General features: G+C 39.2%; 1 protein-coding gene across 3 annotated transcripts in view; it reads left to right on the forward strand.

Annotated features, from left to right (window-relative positions):
• LOC132378686 (genetic suppressor element 1-like) overlaps positions 1-22,977 on the forward strand; it is a 255,016-nt gene that overhangs the window by 185,212 nt on the left and 46,827 nt on the right. For all 3 annotated transcript variants that reach the window (XM_059945790.1, XM_059945791.1, XM_059945792.1), the window contains 4 exons: positions 11,520-11,729; positions 13,640-13,828; positions 18,385-18,674; positions 19,599-19,875. In XM_059945790.1, coding sequence (XP_059801773.1) covers positions 11,520-11,729; positions 13,640-13,828; positions 18,385-18,674; positions 19,599-19,875 — 966 coding nt within the window. The remainder of the gene's footprint in view (positions 1-11,519; positions 11,730-13,639; positions 13,829-18,384; positions 18,675-19,598; positions 19,876-22,977) is intronic.

The raw sequence follows: 22,977 nt of genomic DNA on the forward strand, positions 1-22,977 counted from the left end.
TTTCCCCACCACCGATGTCAGACTAACCGGGCTATAATTCCCTGGTTTCTCTCTCCCTCCTTTTTTAAAAAGTGGGTTACATTAGCCACCCTCCAATCCTCAGGAACTAATCCAGAATCTAAGGAGTTTTGAAAAATTATCACTAATGCATCCACTATTTCTTGGGCTACTTCCTTAAGCACTCTGGGATGCAGACTATCTGGCCCTGGGGATTTATCTGCCTTTAATCCCTTCAATTTACCTAACACCACTTCCCTACTAACATGTATTTCCCTCAGTTTCTCCATCTCACTAGACCCTCGGTCCCTTACTATTTCTGGAAGATTATTTATGTCCTCCTTAGTGAAGACAGAACCAAAGTAGTTATTCAATTGGTCTGCCATGTCTTTGTTCCCTATGATCAATTCACCTGTTTCTGACTGTAAGGGACCTACAGTGACCAATCTTGACCAATTTTTTCTTTTCGCATATCTATAAAAGCTTTTACAGTCAGTTTTTATATTCCCTGACAGCTTTCTCTCATAACCTTTTTTCCCTTTCCTAATTAAGTCCTTTGTCCTCCTCTGCTGGTGTCTGAATTTCTCCCAGTCTTCAGGTGTGCCGCATTTTTTTGCTAATTTATATGTTTCTTCTTTGGACTTGATACTATCCCTCATTTCCCTTGTCAGCCACAGGTGCACTACCTTCCCTGGTTTATTCTTTTGCCAAACTGGGATGAACAATTGTTGTAGTTCATCCATGCGATCTTTAAATGCTTCCCATTACGTCAACCCTTGAAGTATCATTTGCCAGTCTATCTTAGCTAATTCACGTCTCATACCTTCAAAGTTACCCTTCTTTAAGTTCAGAACCTTTGTTTCTGAATTAACTATGTCACTCTCCATCTTAATGAAGAATTCCACCATATTATTGTCACTCTTACCCAAGGGGCTTCGCATGACAAGATTGCTAACTAACCCTTCCTCATTGCTCAATACCCAGTCTAGAATGGCCTGCTCTCTAGTTGGTTCCTCAACATGTTGGTTCAGAAAACCATCCCGCATACATTCCAAGAAATCCTCTTCCTCAGCACCCTTAACAATTTGGTTCACCCAATCTATATGTAGATTGAAGTCACCCATTATAACTACTGTTCCTTTATTGCACACATTTCTAATTTCCTGTTTAATGCCATCTCCAACCTCACTACTACTGTTTGGTGGCCTGTACACAACTCCCACCAGCGTTTTCTGTCCCTTAGTGTTATGCAGCTCTACCCATATCGATTCCACATCCTCCAGGCTAATGTCCTTCCTCTCTGACCAGCAATGCTACCCCACCTCCTTTTCTTTCCTGTCTATCCTTCCTGAATATTGAATATCCCCGGATGTTGAGCTCCCATCCTTGGTCACCCTGGAGCCATGTCTCTGTGATCCCAACTATATCAAATTCATTAATAACTATCTGCACATTCAATTCATCCACCTTGTTACGAATGCTCCTCGGATTGACACACAAAACCTTCAGGCTTGTTTTTACAACACTCTTAGCCCTTATACAATTATGTTGAAAAGTGGCCTTTTTTGCTTTTTGCCCTGGATTTGCCTGCCTGCCACTTTTACTTTTCACCTTACTATTTTTTGCTTCTACCCTCATTTTACACCCCTCTGTCTCTCTGCACTTGTTCCCATCCCCCTGCCACATTAGTTTAAATCCTCCTGAACAGCAGTAGCAAACGCTCCCCCTAGGACATTGGTTCCAGTCCAGCCCAGGTGCAGACCATCCTGTTTATACTGGACCCACCTCCCCCAGAACTGGTTCCAATGCCCCAGAAATTTGAATCCCTCCCCCTTGCACCATTTTTCAAGCCACGTATTCATCTGAAATATCCTCCTATTTCTACTCTGACTAGCACGTGGCACTGGTAGTAATCCAGAGATTATTCCCTTTGTGGTCCTACTTTTTAGTTTATCTCCTAACTCCCTAAATTCACCTTGTAGGACCTCATCCCATTTATAACTCAATACTGCTTGTCTTCTGCTGAGCGAACAATGTGGAGCAGCACCGACTACATGGATGCAGTGCCACATCGCCTCTGGCACTCTGATGGAGTGCCCAACTCTGATGCTTCCTCTGGGTGGCTGCAAACAGGTGACACCACCACTTGAGGCCTAATCGTTGCTATGACTGAGGCCACACAGCTCTCCCACCATCTACCACTAAACCAATGAATTCCACACCCCCAATGTCCAACAGGGTCTTGCAATCGCAAGAAAACCGACTAAGATGATCACTCACTTTTAGACTGCGCATCTCCTTTGTACATTGACATAACACATCATAATTCCATATACTGATCCAGGCTCTAAGTTCATCACCCTTACCCATGATTCGTCTAGCTTAAAATATACACACTTCAAACTATCCGACCCATCATACCTGTAATTTCAACTTTGCCTTTGAATACTTTCCCTGACATCTACTTTCTGGTCCAATACTTCCCTTACTGACCTGGGCTCCTGTGCCCAGTCTCTTGCAAAACTAGTTTAAACTCTCCCGAATAGCACCAGCGAACGTCCTGACCAGGATATTGATTCCCCTGCAATTCAAGTGTAGTCCATTCCTCATGTGCAGGTTACTCTTTCCCCAGAAAAATTTCCCATGATCCAAGAGCGTGAAACCCTGTCCCCTGCACCATCTCCTCAGCCACTCATTCATTGATGCTAGATTTTACTACTCATTTTTCAGCAGGATTATCATCTCCCCAGAAAACATCAATAGAAATGTAACACACAATAATCATCTTCATTAAGATTTTGACCTAATTGATTTGAATAATGCCAGTTCTTGTCTATTCACAAACTATCAGGTTTTAATAACTACATTTTACCTTACACCTTGCTGTTTAAAGGATTATTATGTTTAAAGCTTTTGTCCCTATGGATATCTGTACCTCAAAGGACCTCAGTTATAACCTTGCACATACATCTGTGCCCTGCACTGACCAAACGTCAAGGTCAAGGTCACTCTCGGCTTCCCACCTCAGGATCACTAAAGATTGATGTTGTTGATTCTTCCACAACTCCCAGTTTGCTGATAACTGCTCCATTAGGAAAGTCACACAAGGACCATACTTATGAAGAAAAAATTCTATCTACTTCTTCAGTGGACTGGAAAAGGCAGAATAGGTGTGGAATCTGCTGACATTTGTAGGTTCCCCTAAATTGCATGCATTCATAGTATGTACTATTTTATTCATAAAAGGATCATCTATCATCAAGGATTCCCTCCATCCAGCCATGCCATTTTCTTGCATATACCATTGGACATAGGGTACAGAAGCTTGAAGTCCCACAACACCAAGTTCAAGTACACCTACTGTGCTTTCATCAACCATTCGGTGTTTGATTCAATCAGCACAACCCCTATCAACCCCCAGTACAGCGATACTTTGACAGCTACACCACAACAGGCATTGGATTTTTTGTTCTAACTGTGTTCCTTCTTGTATAGTTTTGTATAATTCATGTTTAATTTATGATTTTCTTATGAACGTTGTGTCTCTAATGGTATGTGCTTATGACACTGCTGCAAGAAAGTTCATTGCATGCACGTACTTGTGTTTTTGACAATAAACTCAGACCGTCCTTCTTCAGGGAACTCTTTAAGCACTTTCTACAAGAAGTATCTGGCTATAGGTTATGGAAGGTCACAGTGATCCACTTACAAAACAACATGTCTTCTGCAAACATTTTTCTTTGCCGATGCCCTGTCAGCCCCATTCATGACCTATGAACAATCTCAAAACTGACACCTCCCCTATCCTGCATCATTTACTTACTTAGTTTTGTTGCTCCCCATACCTAAGATAGTACCAATGGCATTGAGGTAAATCCTAAGGCTTATTAAGCATGGTTCATGGCCATGACCAGCTAGTCATGGCCTCAGGACAGCTTGTTGCTCATCCTCCACTGATTTTTTAAATAGCTCAAAATTCCATCTGTCACATTTGAACTTATTCAATCTTCCAGCCTTCAGAACTTCCAGTGATAGATGATTACAAAGGTTTATGACCTTCCATGATTTCTTCATTATCCCTGAATGACTTCTTATTCCTAGGTTATTCCCCTTATCTCCAGATGCCCCACACAAGAGAAATATCTTTTCAGCATCTACCTTGTAAAGCCCTCTTAGAATTTTATATATGTTGCCTCTTGCACATAGCAATGTGATAATGACTAGATAATCTATTTTATTGATTTGGGTTAATGCATAAATATGCGCAAAGCACCAAGGATATTGATCAGTGTGAAACACACAAAATGCCGTCAGAACCCAGCTGGTTGGGTAGTATCTGTGGAATGGCTTGGCCCAAAATGTCGACTGTTTATTTATTTCCGTAAGTGCTGTCTGACCTGCTGAGTTCCTCCAGCATGTTATGTGTGTTGCTTTGGATTTCCAGGACCTGCAGAATTTCTTGTGGTTATTGATCAGTGTGCGTCATTACTCATTCACCTGTGTGCACCACTATTCATTGAGCTACAATAAATCACTGCTGGTAGCTGGAACATCTCACTATTGATTAACAAACATATGCACCACCATTAGATACCCAGTATTATAAAATCACCAAGATACTCATGGGACAGATATTCAGTTTCAGTAACACAAATTCTTAGCCTAGCCTGCCACACTGGAAATTAGGATGCGCATCTCTTGATTTTCTAACCATTAATTGTTTTGGGAGCCCATGCCAAACATAGGGATGTGCTTTTCAATCATAAAGCACATGCCAGCAATACCATGGACTTTTTCTACCTTTTGTCTTAATCATAATAGCATTAGAATGTAATCATATACCTACCAACGATTCTGTATTGTAAACTTTGTTAACAACTTCATGGTTTTGTGGAATGATGTTCTCAACCCTCAATTTAAAACATCAACTGTTCTTTCGTAATCAGTTATTCACCCATTTGTAAGCGTATATAGCTCATTAGCTTCATGTAATAGTGGTGCCAAACCTCTCCTACTGGAAGCACATATTGAAAGCTTAGGCTACGTCCATACTAGACCAGATAATTTTGAAAATGCCGGTTTCTTGTAAAAATGATAGGCGACCACACGAGGCGTTTTTGAAAATACCTCCGTCCACATTAAAACGGCATTTGGGCGAATCTCCTCCTACTGGGCATGCGCAGGACACATCTACAGAAAATAAGCGACATGTTTGGTGTTGAATCTCGCTGTGAAAGACTTGGCGCACATTTGTCCAGTTACAGACTAGAAAAACTTAAAAGGAAATTACCAGACGACGGACAGCTGTTGGCTCTCGTGCAGGAGGACTTAAAACTAAAGAACAAACGCTGGGGCGTATGGAGGCAACTGACAGGGAGTTCACAGACGGTATGATCTGGCTGACGACGAACATTGAAAAACTGACTAACTCTGTTGCAGGGGGATTTGCAATGATGAGGAATATGATGGCTCCCCCCAGTACTTTTCACCGCCACAGTACCAGCCTCACAGCCACTACAATAGCTACACATACGGACCCCCGGGTGGCCCCACCAGCAACTTCCCCACACCCACAGAGGGGTCACCCTGGAAACATTTCCTACAGCAACAGTCTCTTCACCAATGAAAGGGACGACAGCTACAACTACGCTCCTCATTTGGATCAGATGAGTTCCAGTCCATGTCAGACTGCAGAATCAGCTGGGTTAAGTGAGTCGTGTTATAGATACTGCTTGACAACACTCACCATTCCAAGAAGGTGCATAGGTTTAGCACGGAGGCGCATAGGCCGTGGGGGAAGGTAAGCAAACACCTTTTTGGACAACAACAAAGTGTTTAATTGTGCCAGAGAATTATTCATTTAGTATCTTTGTAATATAGTTCAACAAAAGAAACTTCATTTGTATAATGTTGACCGTGTAATATGAGATCTCAGAATGGCAATAGTTTTATTTAAACTTTTAATACAGAACTTTTAATGAAATATCACAATATTTAATTCAGCAATAATAAAAGCACTATAGATGAAGGAAATCTGAGGAAATGGAGGATTACAGAAAATGGTGGAAATACTTGACCTGAATATTTGTTGTATTGCTGTTTATATACCCCAGTTGTTTACAATATATATTAATGATTCAGACAAGGGAATTAAATGCAGCATCTCCAAGTTTGCGGATGACACGAAGCTGGGCGGGGGTGTTAGCTGTGAGGAGGATGATAAAAGGATGCAGGGTTATTTGGATAGGTTAGGTGAGTGGGCAAATTCATGGCAGATGCAATTTAATGTGGATAAATGTGAGGTTATCCACTTTGGTTGCAAGAACAGGGAAACAGGATTATTATCTGAACGGTGGCTGATTAGGAAAAGGGGAGGTGCAACAAGACCTGGGTGTCATTGTACACCAGTCATTGAAGGTGGGCATGCGGTGAAAAAGGCAAATGGTATGTTGGCATTCATAGCAAAAGGATTTGAGTACAGGAGCAGGGAGGTTCTACTGCAGTTGTACAAGGCCTTGGTGAGACCGCACCTAGAATATTGTGTGCAGTTTTGGTCCCCTAATCTGAGGAAAGACATTCTTGCCATAGAGGGAGTACAGAGAAAGTTCACCAGATTGATTCCTGGGATGGCAGGACTTTCATATGAAGTAAGACTGGATCAACTAGGCTTATTCTCACTGGAATTTAGAAGATGGAGGGGGGATCTTATTGAAACGAATAAAATTCTAAAGGGATTGGACAGGCTAAATGCAGGTAGATTGTTTCCAATGTTGGGGAAGTCCAGAACGAGGGGTCACAGTTTAAGGATAAAGGGGAAGCCGTTTTAGGACCAAGATGAGGAAAAACTTCTTCACATAGAGAGTGGTGAATCTGTGGAATTCTCTGCCACAGGAAACAGTTGAGGCCAGTTCATTGGCTATATTTAAGAGGAAGTTAGATATGGCCCTTGTGGCTAAAGGGATCAGGGGGTATGGAGAGAAAGCAGGTATAGGGTTCTGAGTTGGATGATCAGCCATGATCATACTGAATGGCGGTGTAGGCTCGAAGGGCCGAATGGCCTACTCCTGCACCTATTTTCTATGTTTCTATGTTTCTAAATGCAACAAGACTTGTTTCTGGGCAAAAGTGAAATTTGCTGTTACCTCATTTGTTTGCCTTTACTTTTGCCAAGTCTTTCTGTATTATTTTATTGTATTTAACATGTACAATAAAACAAGTTACTGGGCAAAAGAGATTTTATTTTTACCTGAGTAAAAGTGAAACTTACAATTTTCCTTTTTTTGGCCGTAACTTTTTCATGTTTATGCCAAACATAAGCTACTGCTTAAAAATGACATTTTGGAAGTAGTGACAATTGCATCCATTGAATGTTTGCACAAGCAATACATTAATAAAGGACTTTGTTAAATGTATAAAACATGTCTGCGTCAGTATTATCTTGTATTTCCATGCAATGTTACATTAGGCTGTTACACATCTATTGTCAGAGAAGTACTTGCATAAAAAGGTAAACCACCTTCATACGAGCAAGGACAGAAAACGGCAAAGTGTGTATACTCATTTATTCAGTAAGTTATGGGTCAAAGTATTTGGTGAGTACATTTCTAACTCTTCTGGCTTCAGTCTCGTTGCCGTCTGTTCTGAAATTGTTAGGTTGTGCAGGGGGTTGAAATTCTCTGTCATACTGCAAAGCTGCAGTAACATTCTGCTCAGGGACAGTCTCCTGAAGCCGTCCGCCATTGTTGTTGTGGTGTTGGAGGTTGCGTTCAAGAAAACAATGAAATGCCGCACTGCCACCACCATCTGTTCCAGCACGTCACGACAGTGTTTTTAAAAAGCTTTGGTTACCCCGTACGCACTAAACCGCTCAATCGGTGTTTTCAGATTTACGCATTCTAGAGAGCGTTATAGAAAAGCTCTGTTTTTGGGGGAGAAACATGCCGTTTCAGTGTGGACAGAGGGTCAAAACGAAGGGAGAAAGCTTCGGTTACGGATTTATCCGGTCTAGTGTGGACATAGCCTTAGAATTGGTTTGTTCATGGTTTTCAAAGCTGAAACAGTCACAAAATCATGGTCAGAATTTGTAATGTACAGTCCCAGCTGATGCACTTTCCTGCCAATTCATTATTTCTGAATTTTACATTTAAAAAGAATTTAAATTTACTTCTTTCAGCTCATCTAATACATGTTGGAAAATCTGTTTTCTAGAAGAACTCAGCTTTCATTTTGATAATGAATTGTTATGAATGCTGCACATTATATTTGCTCCTCCTTACAATCTCTCTGCTGTATCTTTTGCATCAGTGGAGTTAATGGGTAAAATAGGTTCAGCTATCTTAGAAAGATAAATCTAGACATTCTTCAAAGCTTGAAAAATCACATAATTCAGTGCTTGCTGGTGAGCCAATAAATGTTTCCTTTAAGAGACTGCCTCTGCATTCTGTGTAAAAAAAACCCATGGTTATATGTGCACATTTTTTATACTGAAAGGCTCCACTCAAAATAGTGTATTGGGATGGAGTGTTGGGTCATAAGTGGAAGCTGGTGGTGACCATAAGGGATCTCAAAACTGCTCAGCCATTCAATAAGATCAAACTGATACGGTGCCTCTCATCCATTTTCCTACCTATTCCCCATATTCTCTGATTCCCTCATCATCCAAAGATCTGTTGGTCTCATCATTGTATGTTTTCAATGATAATACACTGCGGATCACTGTGCAAGAAAATTTATCCTCAACTCGGTCCAAAATAGGTTAACACTTAACGGGAGAATAGAACTACAGCTTATAAATTTTCCATCCAGTCGAATTAGCCTGTCAGTACCTTGAAGCCCAGTAAGAATTTTATAGTTCTGTGAGATCACTCCCACTGTTTTAAATTCCAGAGAACATATAACCATTTTATTCTGTTTTCTTATAAAATTAATGTGTTGCAATATATACAAGTGCTATTCCTGCAGTGGTGGTACACAGAAACTGGGTGTGAGGATGTGGGTCGGAGCTGTGCTAAATGGGTGAAAATTTGATAGACCAAATGAATATTCTGCACAATTTGCAACCAAAAGGTAGTAACGAATCAGCATATGGAAGGGAGATTGGACATCTTGCTGAGTGATGCCACAACTTGTCACTTAATATAAGTAAGACCAAAAAGCTGATTATTGACTTCAGGAGGAGGAAACCAGAGGCTAATGAGGTTGAGAGGGTCAACAACTTTAAATTCCTAGGTGTTATCATTTCAGAGGATCTGTCCTGGGTCCAACACATAGTGCCATTATGAAGAAAGTACAACAGTGTCTCTGCTTTCTTAGAACTTTGGGGTTCTCATGTTTAACTGTTGTTCATTCTTTGGGGCACTTCACTGTTTTCATGGATGTTTGTGAAGAAAAAGCATTTCAGGATGTATATCGTATGCATTTCTCTGACATTAAATTTGACCTTTGAACCTTTGAAGCCACTACTGTGATTTGAGAACTAAAATCCTTGTGTCGTTTGATGGCCAGGAAATCTAACAACAAATAACCTTCCTGTTCCCCAATCTTTGCAATGCTCAAGAACATGGATCCTCTCCTCCCCCTCCCCACTAATCTTTCCCCAACACCCAACTTATTCCTTCCTTCCGTCCCATTGATCTTCTTCACTTCATGATGTTCTTACACTCACTTTCGAATCTTAGCATTATCATCCTTCCCTGCGATCTTCTCATTCAGTCATGCCTTGCTGAAATTTTCCTCCACTAGTGGTTTCTCCTAATTGTCTACCCTCTAATCACAAGCTTTTACAGCCTTCTCCACACTTAAGATTTTCTTCCATCTTCTCTCCTAGTCATGTGCCCAACAGAAGATGACCAAGTGTAAGATAGCAGGCAAAGAAATTGCTGGGACCCTGGCAGAGATTTTTGTATCTTAGTTAACCATGGACAAGGTACTGGGAGGATAGTTAATATTGTGCTTTTATTTAAAATAGGCTGCAGGAACAAGCCAGGTAACTGGTGAGCCTTACATCAGTGGTGGGAAAGTTACTGGAGGGAATTTGGAAAGACAAGATTTATTTACATTTGGAAAGGCAATAACTGCATTAAGATAGTTAGCTTGGCTTTTTGCCTGGGAAATCATATATCAAAAATTTGACTGATTTGTTTGAGGAGCTGAATGAGAAGATTGATGAGGGCAGGACAGAAAATACTTAGCAAGGTTTTTGACAAGGTTCCACCTAGTAGGCTAGTCTGGAAGTTCAGAACGCATGGGATCCAGAGTGAGCTGACTAATTGAATCCAAAATTAGAGTGGTGGTCCATTTTTATTGTATATGTAATTACTTGGATGAGAGTGAAGATGGCATGATTGTTTGCTTCGCAGGTGACTCCAAAATTGGTGGTATAGTGGACAGAAGGTTGTCCAAGGTTACAATAGTACCTAGATCAACTGAGAGGGTGGACAAAGGAATGACAGATGGAATTCAACTCAGGCAAATGGGATGCTGTATTTTGGGAAGTTAAACTGGGCAAGGACCTATGCAGTGAATGGCACGGCCCTGGGGAAGGTTTTTTGTACAGAGACAGCTAAAGGTAACTCCCTGAAGCTAGCATAATGGACTCTACATACATAGACTGGGTAGTGAAGAAGTCCTGTGACATGCTTACCTTCATCAGCTGTGGTACCAAATGCAAGAGCTAGGACTTCCTCTAGAAATTGTATAAAATGTTGTTAAGTGAATTTGGAGTATTGTGTGCAGTCGATTGCCACCGAATAAGAAGGATGTGATCAAGCTAGAGAGGATTCAGAAAAGATTCACAAAATGATGCTGAGACTAGAAGGCTTGAGTTTATAAGGAGAGATTGGACAGGCTGAGCTATTTTCCTTAGGGCAAAGCAGGCTAACTCATGAAATTTTATAAAATTATGTGTGGGCATAGATGGTGTAGATAGTCACAATCTTTTCCTCAAAGCTAGGAGAGTTTAAAAATAGAGAGTGTAGGTTTATAATGAACGTGGAAAAATTTAAAGGGGATCTGAAGAGGAAGTTTTTTACACAGAGGGTGGTGGATATATGGAACAAGTTACTAAAGGAACTGGTAGAGCCAGGTGCAATTGCAACAGATACATTGATAGGTACATTGATAGGAAAGGTTGAGAGTGTTATGGGCTGAAGCATCTTGATCTGCATGGTTAAGATGAATTGAGGGACGTGGTTCCTTGCTTGCTGTATAACTCCGCCAATCTTTTCTGTATCAGCAACTTCTCCACATTTAACTTGTGTAGAAATGTGCATGCAAGACCTACGTCTGCTAGTGTCCTTGGCATTTTGGGCTCTTCCTTACGGTATTATTCTCCCATTAGCACCACTTGAAAAAACACAATGAAGAATTTCTTCCCATAGTGCTTTTAGATGAGAAATATTCACTTCACATAAGCATGGTGAAAAGTATAGATTTGAATTATGTTGTTTCAGTTTAAAGAAACAACACCATCTGTCCTTTCTCCCGTAGTAGATTATATTTCCTAACAGCCTTTACATTTGCAGTTTGCAGAGACCTGCTCCACACCTGGTAACTTCCAGCAGCAGAGCAGATGATTTCCTCACATGCTTCCGTCCGTATCATGAACAAGATGAAATGCAGACATTGTCTTCTCTACCTTCAATGGGATTGAATTCTACAACAGCTGATACAGCTGCAACTTTCTACCACCCTGCTTTCCTACCTCATCTACCTTATCAACACCCACCATACAGGTGAGTATCTTGTTACAACACAATAAAATAATGAATTGAATTGAATTGACCTTATTACTTATGTCCTTCATATACATGAGTAAAAATCCTTACACGTGTCCAACTAAATGTGCAATGTGCAATTTATAGTAATTTATAATAATTAGTATGTACAAGAGGATAGTCAATATGACATAGAAATACAGTTGTGTCAGCGTGAGTTAAGCAGTCTGATGGTCTGGTGGAAGAAGCTGTTCTGGAGCTGTTGGTCCTGGATTTATGCTGCAGTACCGTTTCTCAGATGGCAACAGCTGGAACAGTTTGTGGTTGGGGTGACTCAGGTTCCCAATGATTCTTCGGGCCCTCTGTCTTTGTAAATATCCTGAATAGGGGGAAGTTCACATCTACAGATGCGCTGGGCTGTCTGTACCACTCTCTGCAGAGTCCTGCGATTGAGGGAAGTACAGTTCCCATACCAGCAGAGATGCAGCCAGTCAGGATGCTCTCAGTTGTGCCCCTATAGAAAGTTCTTAGGATTTGGGGGCCCACGCCAAACTTCTTCAACCGTCTGAGGCAGAAGAGGTGCTGTTGTGCCTTTTTCACCACACAGCTAGTGTGTACAGACTATGTGAGATCCTTGCTGATGTGTATGCCAAGGAATTTAAAGCTGTTCACTCTCTCAACCCCAGATCCATTGATGTCAATAGGGTCTAGTCTGTCTCTAATCCTCCTGTAGTCCACAATCAGCTCCTTTGTTTTTGCGATGTTGAGGGAGAGGTTGTTTTCTTGACACCACTGTATCAGGGTGATGACTTCTTCTCTGTAAACCGCCTCATTATTATTTGAGATTAGACCAATCAGTGTAGTGTCGTCAGCAAATTTAATTAGCAGATTGGAGCCGTGGGTGGTGACACAGTCTTGGGTATGCAGAGAATAAAGGAAGGGGCTTAGTACATAGCCCTGAGGGGCACCTGTGTAGAGATTCAGAGAGGCAGAGGTGAGGGAGCCCACTCTTACCACCTGCCAGCAATCTGACAGGAAGTCCAGGATCCAGCAACACAAGGCAGGATGAAGGCTGAGGTCTCTGAGCTTCTTGTCAAGCCTGGAGGGAATTATGATGTTGAATGCTGAACTGTAGGTCAAGAACAGCATTCTCACATAAGCATCCCTCTTCTCCAGATGTGTAAGGACACTGTAGAGCTGAGGCTATTACATCATCTGTCGATTGGTTTTGTCAGTAGGTGAATTGTAGGGGGTCTAGTGTGGGTGGCAGCATGCTGCAGGTGTAGTCCTTGACTGCATCTTGACTACAGTGTTATTCCTGGGCAGAATAGGAATGTTCAGGTAGATCCTGTCATTCATCCACTGTCAGTGGCTAAGATTAACTATGCTTATAATTTATATGTAATTGTCTTTCCTAAATTGTTCAGTGGAAACTTTCATAGTTTTATCCATTCCATAGTTTTATTCAGAGAAATCAGTGAAAAGGATCTCTTTAAGTTCTGCTTCATGCACTCTTTCAACATAATTTGTTTCCTTAATTAATTAATGCAATTTATTTCCTGTTAGCTGTTTGCTCTTAACCCAGATATAAGCCTTACCCTTCCTCTGTTCATTGCCTGACCAAATTGTCCAGAGATATCTAGATAAACTGAAAGATTTTGTGTTTTTAACCAAACGGAATGTGGTGTTCAAATAAATGAGCTGTGTCATTGATACATCATTGTATTATAACATCCTAAGGCACTTTAGAATTGGGTTAGATTTGCAAATATCCTGCAGTTTGCATGTATTCCTTATTCTAATTATGGTATCCATCATAGTCCATTTAGAATTGCCTATAATCAAGTATGTTAATAAGAAATTGCTCAGGATGGATGCTTGTTACCATTGAGAACAATTTAAGTAATCTTTGTATGCTTAACTTGCAGAATCGATGACCCTTATTTCCTATCACTTCGACAACCATTTTTCCACATTCCACAGCCTGGTACCATTTCATCCATCCAAGCTACCAACATGCAACTCTCCCTCACTGGTATGAGAGGCCCGTCAGGCATAGCACAAAAATCATTCTCAGGCATTCCCTCAGATCATTTGTCGGTTCATACAGTAAGAAGGTCAGTATTGAACAAACCACACATGCCTTTTGTAATTATAACAATTTGTGTAAGTTTTTTTCAGATAGTCTACTTATCTGTTCTGAAAAGTATAAAACCAGGATCAAATTGGAAAATAGCTGTCCTAGGTTTTGGGGGAATGACAATTCCTAAGTAATTCAAATCACATTTGCTCCAACTGTCCTTCACTGACCCAGCTGAGTTCACAAGCCAGGTGAGAATTTGCATTCTCAGTGTTGTGCCATATGAGCCCAAAAATTCCTGCAGTACAATACTGAAATAGAAATTGAATTCACTGAAGATGAAAGGATTAGGTGGCTTCCTCAGACCGCATTACGAAAAGATACCCATACAAACTAGAGCAATATGAAAATGTTTTAATCTCAATCTGTCAAATGTTTTGGATCCAGAGTATAGTCCAAGCCCTGATACACACCCTAAATGCTGGAGGAACTCAGCAAGCCTCACAACATCTATGGAAAAGAATAAACAGTTGAGTTTTGAGCCAAGACCATTCATCAGACATTCCTTAGATGCTGCCTGGCCTGCTGAGTTACTCCAGCATTTTGGGTGTATTGTTTGGATTTCCAGTATTTGCATATTTCCTCTTATTTGTGATCCAATCCTTGATGTTTTGCTGGACCTTTGCTTAATCTCTTCCATTCTTGTTAAAAATTGAACCTACACTATATTTATGCCATTCCTCATAAAAAGCTTTAGAGTGATTGAAACAAAGAAGCAGAAGTGAGCCTTTTGGCCTTTCCAGCTTCCCCCACTATACAATATATTCATGGTTGGTCATCCACCTCTGTATCCTGTGTCTGCCTTCTTTCCATATCCCTTGATACCTATAATATTTAAAAGTACATCTGCCTTCTTCCTGAATATACTTAATGATTTCGCATCCACTTAATGAAGAAATGTCTTCTCACTCTGGGTCCTAAGATGCATACCATGTCCCAAGCTCCAGACTCCTCTCCATTGTTCAGATCTCATTCCACCCCATTCCACTTCACCACCATTACAAGCCCATACAAAGATACTGGAAGAAGGCTGGGATCTAGTATGTCCAACCTCTGGCCTGTTTCTAGGGCATTTCCACTGAAGTTGCACTAGGAGACTGCTGAAATGGCTCTGGATTTTGGAAGTCAACATGTTCTAACTGACTGCATTTCCAGTATGTATGGTAATTTCAATGTAATTGTAAGTGGCAGTGGTGCTGTTGTGCTCAGTACCTCTGAGTATCTGATATACTGTGATCAGAAGCAAAATTGAAGAGGACTGCGCTTTTATATATATTGAGAAAGTACTATTTGGTTTAAATTTCACTTAATGATTTTGTTTTTTTTCTTCTGGGATTGCATTTTCTTCACTGAAACAGAATTTGAGAAGTATAATATAATGCACATTCATTAATTGTACTTCCATTGTCAGTGAGTGAGAACCGATTTCTATCCCTCATTTGGATGCTGTAATTTCCATTGGATGTAAGTAATAGTTATCATTAAAAATAAAAAACTTAAAGGAGTTGATGCCAGAAATGTTAAGTAAACACAGAAAATTCTAGAGACACTCAGCAGTCGATTAGCATCTGTGGAAAGAGAAATAGAGATAACATTTCAGTTTGATGTTCTAATGAGATCTTTGGCCTGGAGCATCAACATTGTTTCTCTTTCCATAAATGTTGCATGTCTTACATAAAAAAACAATTAGGACAGAGTTATCCCTCTAATTTGTCAAGCCTTCTCTTTGCACATTCCAAATATTATTTCATACCAACCCACCCAAGGTGTCTATACTCTTCAAGTTCCCTTTAACCAGTGAATATTTATCAAGTTCCTCTTTAAAGGTATTATACAATACAGAATTAACTACTTTTTCTGACAGTGTTCTACAAAGCTCAAAGAAAAATTGAAGCAAACCTGTATGTTTATATTTTTGAAAATTCCATGTTCTTGAAGCCTAAGTCCATTATTCAACTCAAGATCCACAACTATTCAAATCTTTCATATCACTGTCTGACCATTCCACCCTTTCCCCACCACCATCTCCTTTACTCTAGTTAAAATAAACACAGTCCTTTCCTTCCTCATAATTTACACCCCTGAAGTACGGAATTAATCTTCTCTACCCTTACCTTAATTTAATGCATCAGAAATCATTTTGAGACAGGATATCCAAAACTGCACACTATACTCCATGTTTGTAAAACTATAACTTACTGCAACATTTCCCTGATATATCTGGATGACAAGCTTTCCTTCATAATAACTGCAATATATTACCCAGAAAACAATTAGTGACCAATTTTCATTCATTTTCTGTTTCCAGATTCATATTTAGATTTAGATTTACTTATCACATGTACATCGAAATAGACAGTGAAATGTGTCATTGGTGTTATAAACCAGAACACCTAAGAATATTCAGGGAGCAGACCACAAATATTCCATCCCAGTTAACTGCAACAGAAAGCGCCAAAGATCTTTTTTGTATAATGTACTGAGTACTAACACACGCTGCTTGCTATCAAGGATAACTTCTGTGACTAATGAGCATCGTGTGAAATTTTGTTTTGACCTTTTCCAATTATACCCCTATAATCTGATTTTAAATCACTCTCCCCAGAAATGGTAGTGATGTCTCGCCTTTGGCAGAGCTATTTGCTTGTGTACTTATAAGATAAAATTTCCTCATGTAGCCTAACACAAAATGAAAGGCTGACAAATAAACTTATTTATTGTACTGCATTCTGTAATATTTATTCCAATTAAAATCTAAGGCCTCCTTCATGAACATAATCAATTTTACCTCTATACTATCTGTAAACATAGCTCTCTGTCATCTACACTTTTAACTATCCTATTATTATTCACAAATAATGTGGAGAATTGAATCCTAGGACACATACTTGGAATGAACAACTGATTACTTCTCTACAGGTAGATTCTAGCTTGCCGGCTTTTGTAATAAAGCTAATTGGCAATCAATTATCAGGACTAAAACCTAATCCTCTAGAGCGTTCTTAACAGAAAGGTCTTTGGAAAAGGATCTAGTGCTTTCCCGGTGTATTTGTTTTCCATCTGGGTACAGGTATCAATTTTAACTGACATTTTAATGACAAACTCTGTCTCCTTCAACAAGGGTGATGCCTGGGCATGTTTAGTCCAGTGGTATTTATACCCCAATCACCCGTCCCTCCTGATTGGTTAGTCTTCTTCCAATCAGGTTTCCGCTGTCCCACCTTGCTTACAATTTGATTCCAGTTCTTACTTAGAGCAAGACCCTCGTCTTTGTTAATTCTTTTCATCTAGTTTCAATGGCCTCCTTCTCCGGGTGGTCCCAAAACCCACTGGTGCGGCACAGTAGTTTTGGCCCATTGAGAATGCAATCATATGGCCTTTGCGAATGAAATGTTCTGTGACCATCAATTTCTCTGGCAACCCAGACGGATACAGCTCCTGTGCTCTTTGATGTGGGTTTCTACCATGTGCTCCATCTGGCTGATACGTACTACTCAGCACTCACAGGGAATCCTGTACACGCCAGCCATCCTGAATCCCAGCCCCACTTTGACCTGCATAAGCTGCAATTTGAGCTTCCTTCTGGGTTAGTGGATGGTATTGATCTGGTACTTCTTCAGGATATTGGCGATCCTTCCAGAAACCATGCAAGGATAGGGAAGACAGACCAAAATGACGGGTTCCTCCTCGTTATTAGGTTTCCTAGATTTTCCATCAGCCCTTTGAAGAGCCCGATTGAATTTCTTCACCTAGTAGCCATTCTGTAGGAACGTTGTACATAATCATCTTATTTCTTTGTGGAAACTTTCTGCATCCAAAATAGTTTTTGCATGGTTACACAAAGTAGAGAACCACTCTACATTGGGAGGCTTGATGGTGGCTGTTGTTGTTGAGGTACAAATCTGTGTGAGCGGGTTTCCGATAGACGTCATGCCCAAGGCTACCGTCCACTTTCTGTCATATTAGAATGTCCAGGAACGGGAGGCAACCATTCTTCTCCATCTCCATCGTAAAGTGACTGTTTGAATGTATGCTGTTCAGATGGTCATGGAACTGTTAGGGTTCTTGGACTCCATGAGGCCACACTACAATGGTGTCATTGACACATTTGAAGAAACATCTGAGGCATAACAGTGATGAACTCAGCACCCTCTCCTCAAAATCCTCCATGTAGAAATTATCAATAGTTGGTAACAAGCGTGATCCCATGGTCATTCTGTTAGTTTGTTCATAGTAGTTTAAGTTGGTCATCGAAACGTCGGTTAAAATCGACACCTGTACTTGGCTGGAAGCCTGAGTAGAGTTTATTCAGAAAGATCTTTGTCAATTGCTTTCTGAATCTCAAGGAAGTGCTAAACTGGGAAGAATGTAAATACAAAGGAAAATAAATTGCAACTAAAAATTATATAACATCCAGTTGTAGTAATATAAGTAAATGGACAAATCATCATTAATATGATTTTCTAAGAAGAGATATGAAAGGTGAAATTCTAAAAGTAGTGCAAAAACTCACAGCATTTTTTGTCACCACAGGTTACAGGTAAATGATGAACTGAGAGAACAAGAAAAGGCTCCTGAACATGAGAAAAAAGATTGGAAACAAGGAGTTCCTCAAGAAAGTGAAGCTGAAGTACTAACAGAAAAGGGAAGGAAAAGGGAAAAGCAGCAAGAAATGGAATGGGAGAAAGAGATTAAACGAAGAAAAGAAATGAAACAAGAGAAAGATCTCAAAACTGAATATGGTTCAGAAAAGAATGTAGCTCTGATCAATGATACAGCAAAAAGACGTGTGGAGGAATGGAAGTCTGCAATGGAACAGCTAGGTATTTTTAAATATTTTCTGACAAATTTATTTGAACCATTACCTTTCTCCATTAACATGGAACAGGTACATTAGGGTCCTATATGCAAATGTGTATGTACTTAAATGAAGGATGAAAATCTCCAACATCCTAATATGTGTCAATATGATTTCCCACTTCTCTCACTGAGAATGCATAATACAACCAGTTTACTAATATATGCCATGAGGTAATGGACTCCTAAGTACATCGTTTGCAAAATTCAAGCACAAATCTAGCATAGATTTATTGCCCATTAAAATATGCATAATTTTCTATTTTATCATAACCCTTGTGTTAAAGTATGAGACAGAGGAATATTAGCCAAGTGATTTAAACATTTGATAAACATTTAATAGATATATAAGAGGATAAATATTTGAAACATGAACGATTAGTTGGGTATAAAGAAATGACACAGAAGATGCCAGCATAGACCAGCCATTGATATATCAAATGGTGCAGCAGGCTTCAAAGAACTCCTGCTCCCATTTTCTTGTGGTATGTTATTTTATCATTTGTATTTTTTATCAATACCAAGTACAACATTCATAGCCAAATAAGCTAAAAAGATATTTGCAAGATATCATCCTACTATCTGGGGAGAAACAAATAAACAAAGCATAATTTCAAAATATTGAAGTAAAAGTTTTCTCAGAAATTAACATAAGATCAATGTTAGCAAATGGGCAACCCATTATAATCTGTCACTTTGGATTATAATGTGGTGGTTTTATTGCATTTTGTTCTACCACCTGGAAGCACATTTATAGTGTTTGGATTTACATTTAACAGTAATTTAATAAACCATGGTCTCAATTGCCCAAGTTTTGTACATTAGTAATTGTTATTACATTAACTAAAATAATGGAATGTAGTCCTGCTGATTAATAACATTTTTTTCAGGGAAAGTTAAACAGCCTTCTCCAGGAAGTGGAAAAGTTCGAACACTGTCTCTGGAACCTATAGCCCTACCTGTTTCCTCTTCCTTACTTAGTATCCCCTCAAACATTTCCTTATACTCTTCAACCTCGGAGGGGAGGTATGCACTGTATCACCACCATCACCAGCAGAGGATGGATAAACAGCCAGGATATGGTGATTACTTCCATCAGCATCACCTTCAGCATCTTCATAGGGAACAAGGGCACCTTTTTTCAGAACAAAAACAAGACAGGAGTAGGTAAGTAACTTGGAGTTGAAAATAACTTGCTTTCTCACTACTTGATAGGCAAATTCTTTTCGCATATGTTGTCCATTGCAAACCAGGTTCCACAGGATCTCAAGAGAACAACGTCCTAGTCTAGTAGTAATGCTGTGCTATATGGACATAGCATAGCTTCATGTCTGGACGCAGACATGAGTCTGCAAACTCTTAAAGCAGACTCCGCTAATAACAGATCATGCACATATATACGGGCACAGGCATGCATGGTATTACCCAAACTTACTTCTCTCACCAAGTTTGCTTCCATCCCCACCACCCCACTTCTACCACAATCACTAACTGTCACTGCCAACTCACCATCTTATTTCAGGATTCAAGTAGAAAAAAAAGCTGAGTCATTGTTACGTGCATATGAGGATAAGGTCTTGGTCTAATCTTATTTTTTGTCAATCTTAAAATGGAGGAGATGATAGATAAGGATTAGACTAATATCACAAGTTAAAGAGTAGGAGCTGCCTGAAAATTATCAACATGTAAGTGAGTCAATATAAATGCTATTATTTATGTATAAATGACAGAGAAACAGTAAACATTCATTACAAAAATTGGAGATGTCGCTGTTGGAAATGCATCACTCGTTTTAAGTTTTGCTAAAGCTACATCTTACAATCATATTGATAAAAGATGTTTTAGACATACAATGTATTTGAATAAAATAAATAAATAAGATTCAAATAAAAACAGAAGATGCTGGTAGTACCCAGCAGGTCAGATGGCATACATGGAAAGTGAAACAGGTCTGACAAAGGACTGCACACACAAAATGTTGACTGTTTCTATTTCTATAGTTGCTACTTGGTGCTCTATGTTTTTACAGCATTTCTGGGTTTTTTTTTAATTTCAGATTTCCAGCATCCGCAGTTTTTTAGAGTATAATTTTCATTTGTATTCATATATGTGAAGCTTCTACATTTGCCCTTCAGATACAAAATAGACTTATCAAGAAAGATTTGGTCACCTAATTACAGGAAGGATATTAATAAGGTTGAAAGAGTGCAGAGAAGGTTTACAAGGATGTTGCTGGGACTTGAGAAACTGAATTACAGAGAAAGGTTGAATAGATTAGGACTTTATTCCCTGTAGCGTAGAAGAATGAGGGGAGATTTGACAGAGACATAAAAAATTATGATTGGTATAGATAGAGTGAATGCAAGCAGGTTTTTTCCACTGAGGCTAGGGGAGAAAAAAACCAGAGGACATTGGTTAAGGATGAAGAGGGTAAAGTTTAAAGGGAACATGGGGGAGGGGGGTTCTTCACACAGAGTGTGGTGGGAATGTGGAATGAGCTGCCAGATGAAGTGGTAAATGCAGGCTCACTTTTAACATTTAAGAAAAACTTGGACAGGTACATGGATGAGAAGTGTCTGGAGGGATATGGGCCAGGTGCAGGTCAGTGGGACTAGGCAGAAAAATAGTTCAGCACAGCCAAGAAGGGCCATAAGGACTGTTTCTATTCTGTAATGTTCTATGGTTCTATAATTTGGCCAGTCATTTTAAGTAGAAATATCCTTTTAGCAGAAAACTATTGATTTTTCTCATTGGCTCTGCCATTGAATTTCAACTATTACGAGTGTAGACTCCCATTTCCTCAGATTTTAATTGCAGAAAGTTTAAAATTTATTTCAGGAAATTGTTGTCTTAGCTTTTCATTTAAACTCAACCAATGTTCTTCCCTTTTTTAAACAATCAACATTGATTCATCCTTAACTTACAAATCTTGCACCATTCATCTTACAATCCTTTGACAAGTTAACAATTGAGAGAGTGAGAGCAGAAAATACTTCTACTTCAGACCTCTGACAGCAATTAAAACTTGATAGAATGGAATTTAACATGCTTAAAGAGGTTGAGTGGATTGGAGCCCAAAAGTGTTGGCATTTCTCACCAGGATTTCACAAAAGGGACATTATCCCTTCTTTTCCAATCACATTGTATCATGACCTGTCATCGAGATTAAATAGCCATAAGGAAATTTCTACCAGAATTCAGTAATTACTTCCTTTCCAGGGACACCAGGACTAGACCAGGAGAGGAGCAATCACTCTGCTTATCCATAAACAGAAGTTAAGACTATACCTAAACAAGACAAATTCTGGACAATCATAAAACAGTCATGCATAAATTGATTATATATGAAATATGGGAAATGTGTGGAATTATGAAGTTGATCATGACAATATTGCATACCTTGTTTTCAAGAATTGGGAGTTGATAAATTTGTATTGTATATTTTAATTATTTATTACCAACAATGTTAACGTTTTTTTAATTCTCTCCCTTTAACATGTGAAGTAATAATTTATGGAACCAATGATTTTTTTCAATGATTCATTAATTTGTCAGTCTGACTCAGTAGCCAATTTTTTCAAGAGACAATGTCTCATTCTGTTAGCTATAAATAGTACATCACAGTACCTCCTTCCCACCTCACCACATAAATTTTACTATGTGGGCAAATACGTCAATTTCATTCTCTCATGAGAAGCTATAGTAATACATCAGATCACAAACATAATTTCTTCTAATTCTTAATATTTCTCAATTTTTCTCTTCTGGTTTCTTTCTTTTCCTCTTCCTTGTTTTCCCCTTCCTTACTTATACTCTGTACCATTATGTACTGCTTCTCTTCTATGTCTCTCCTCTTAATCCTGATTCATTTCCTCATTTTGTTTCAGATTTTCTTCCCTCTTGTCTTTTCCAGGCCTTTTTTCTCTTTTGTTCACTCTCTTATAAAGTGCATAACTGTGGTTTGTAATCTTATTTTACCCAAGCCTTCACATTAAGAGGCTTCATCTAATTTATCTTCCAGAAAAATACCAGTATTCAAGATTGTGATTATAGGTGCAAGTGTTACTCATCCCTTTAATTTTCTGTTTGGCGCTAGACCAAATGATTATTTAAAACTGATTTATGGAGCAGACTTAAAAATAACCTCAATTGAAATTGTTCCAAATTTAATTCTGATATATACAGTTTCTGAACAAAAAAGTTATGATAACCAAGAAAAAAATAAATTAGCTTTTATTTTATAAGAGCTTTGCTGAGGATACAGCTGTC

This window comes from Hypanus sabinus, chromosome 20 (assembly GCF_030144855.1).
Source record: "Hypanus sabinus isolate sHypSab1 chromosome 20, sHypSab1.hap1, whole genome shotgun sequence".
NCBI lineage: Eukaryota > Metazoa > Chordata > Chondrichthyes > Myliobatiformes > Dasyatidae > Hypanus > Hypanus sabinus.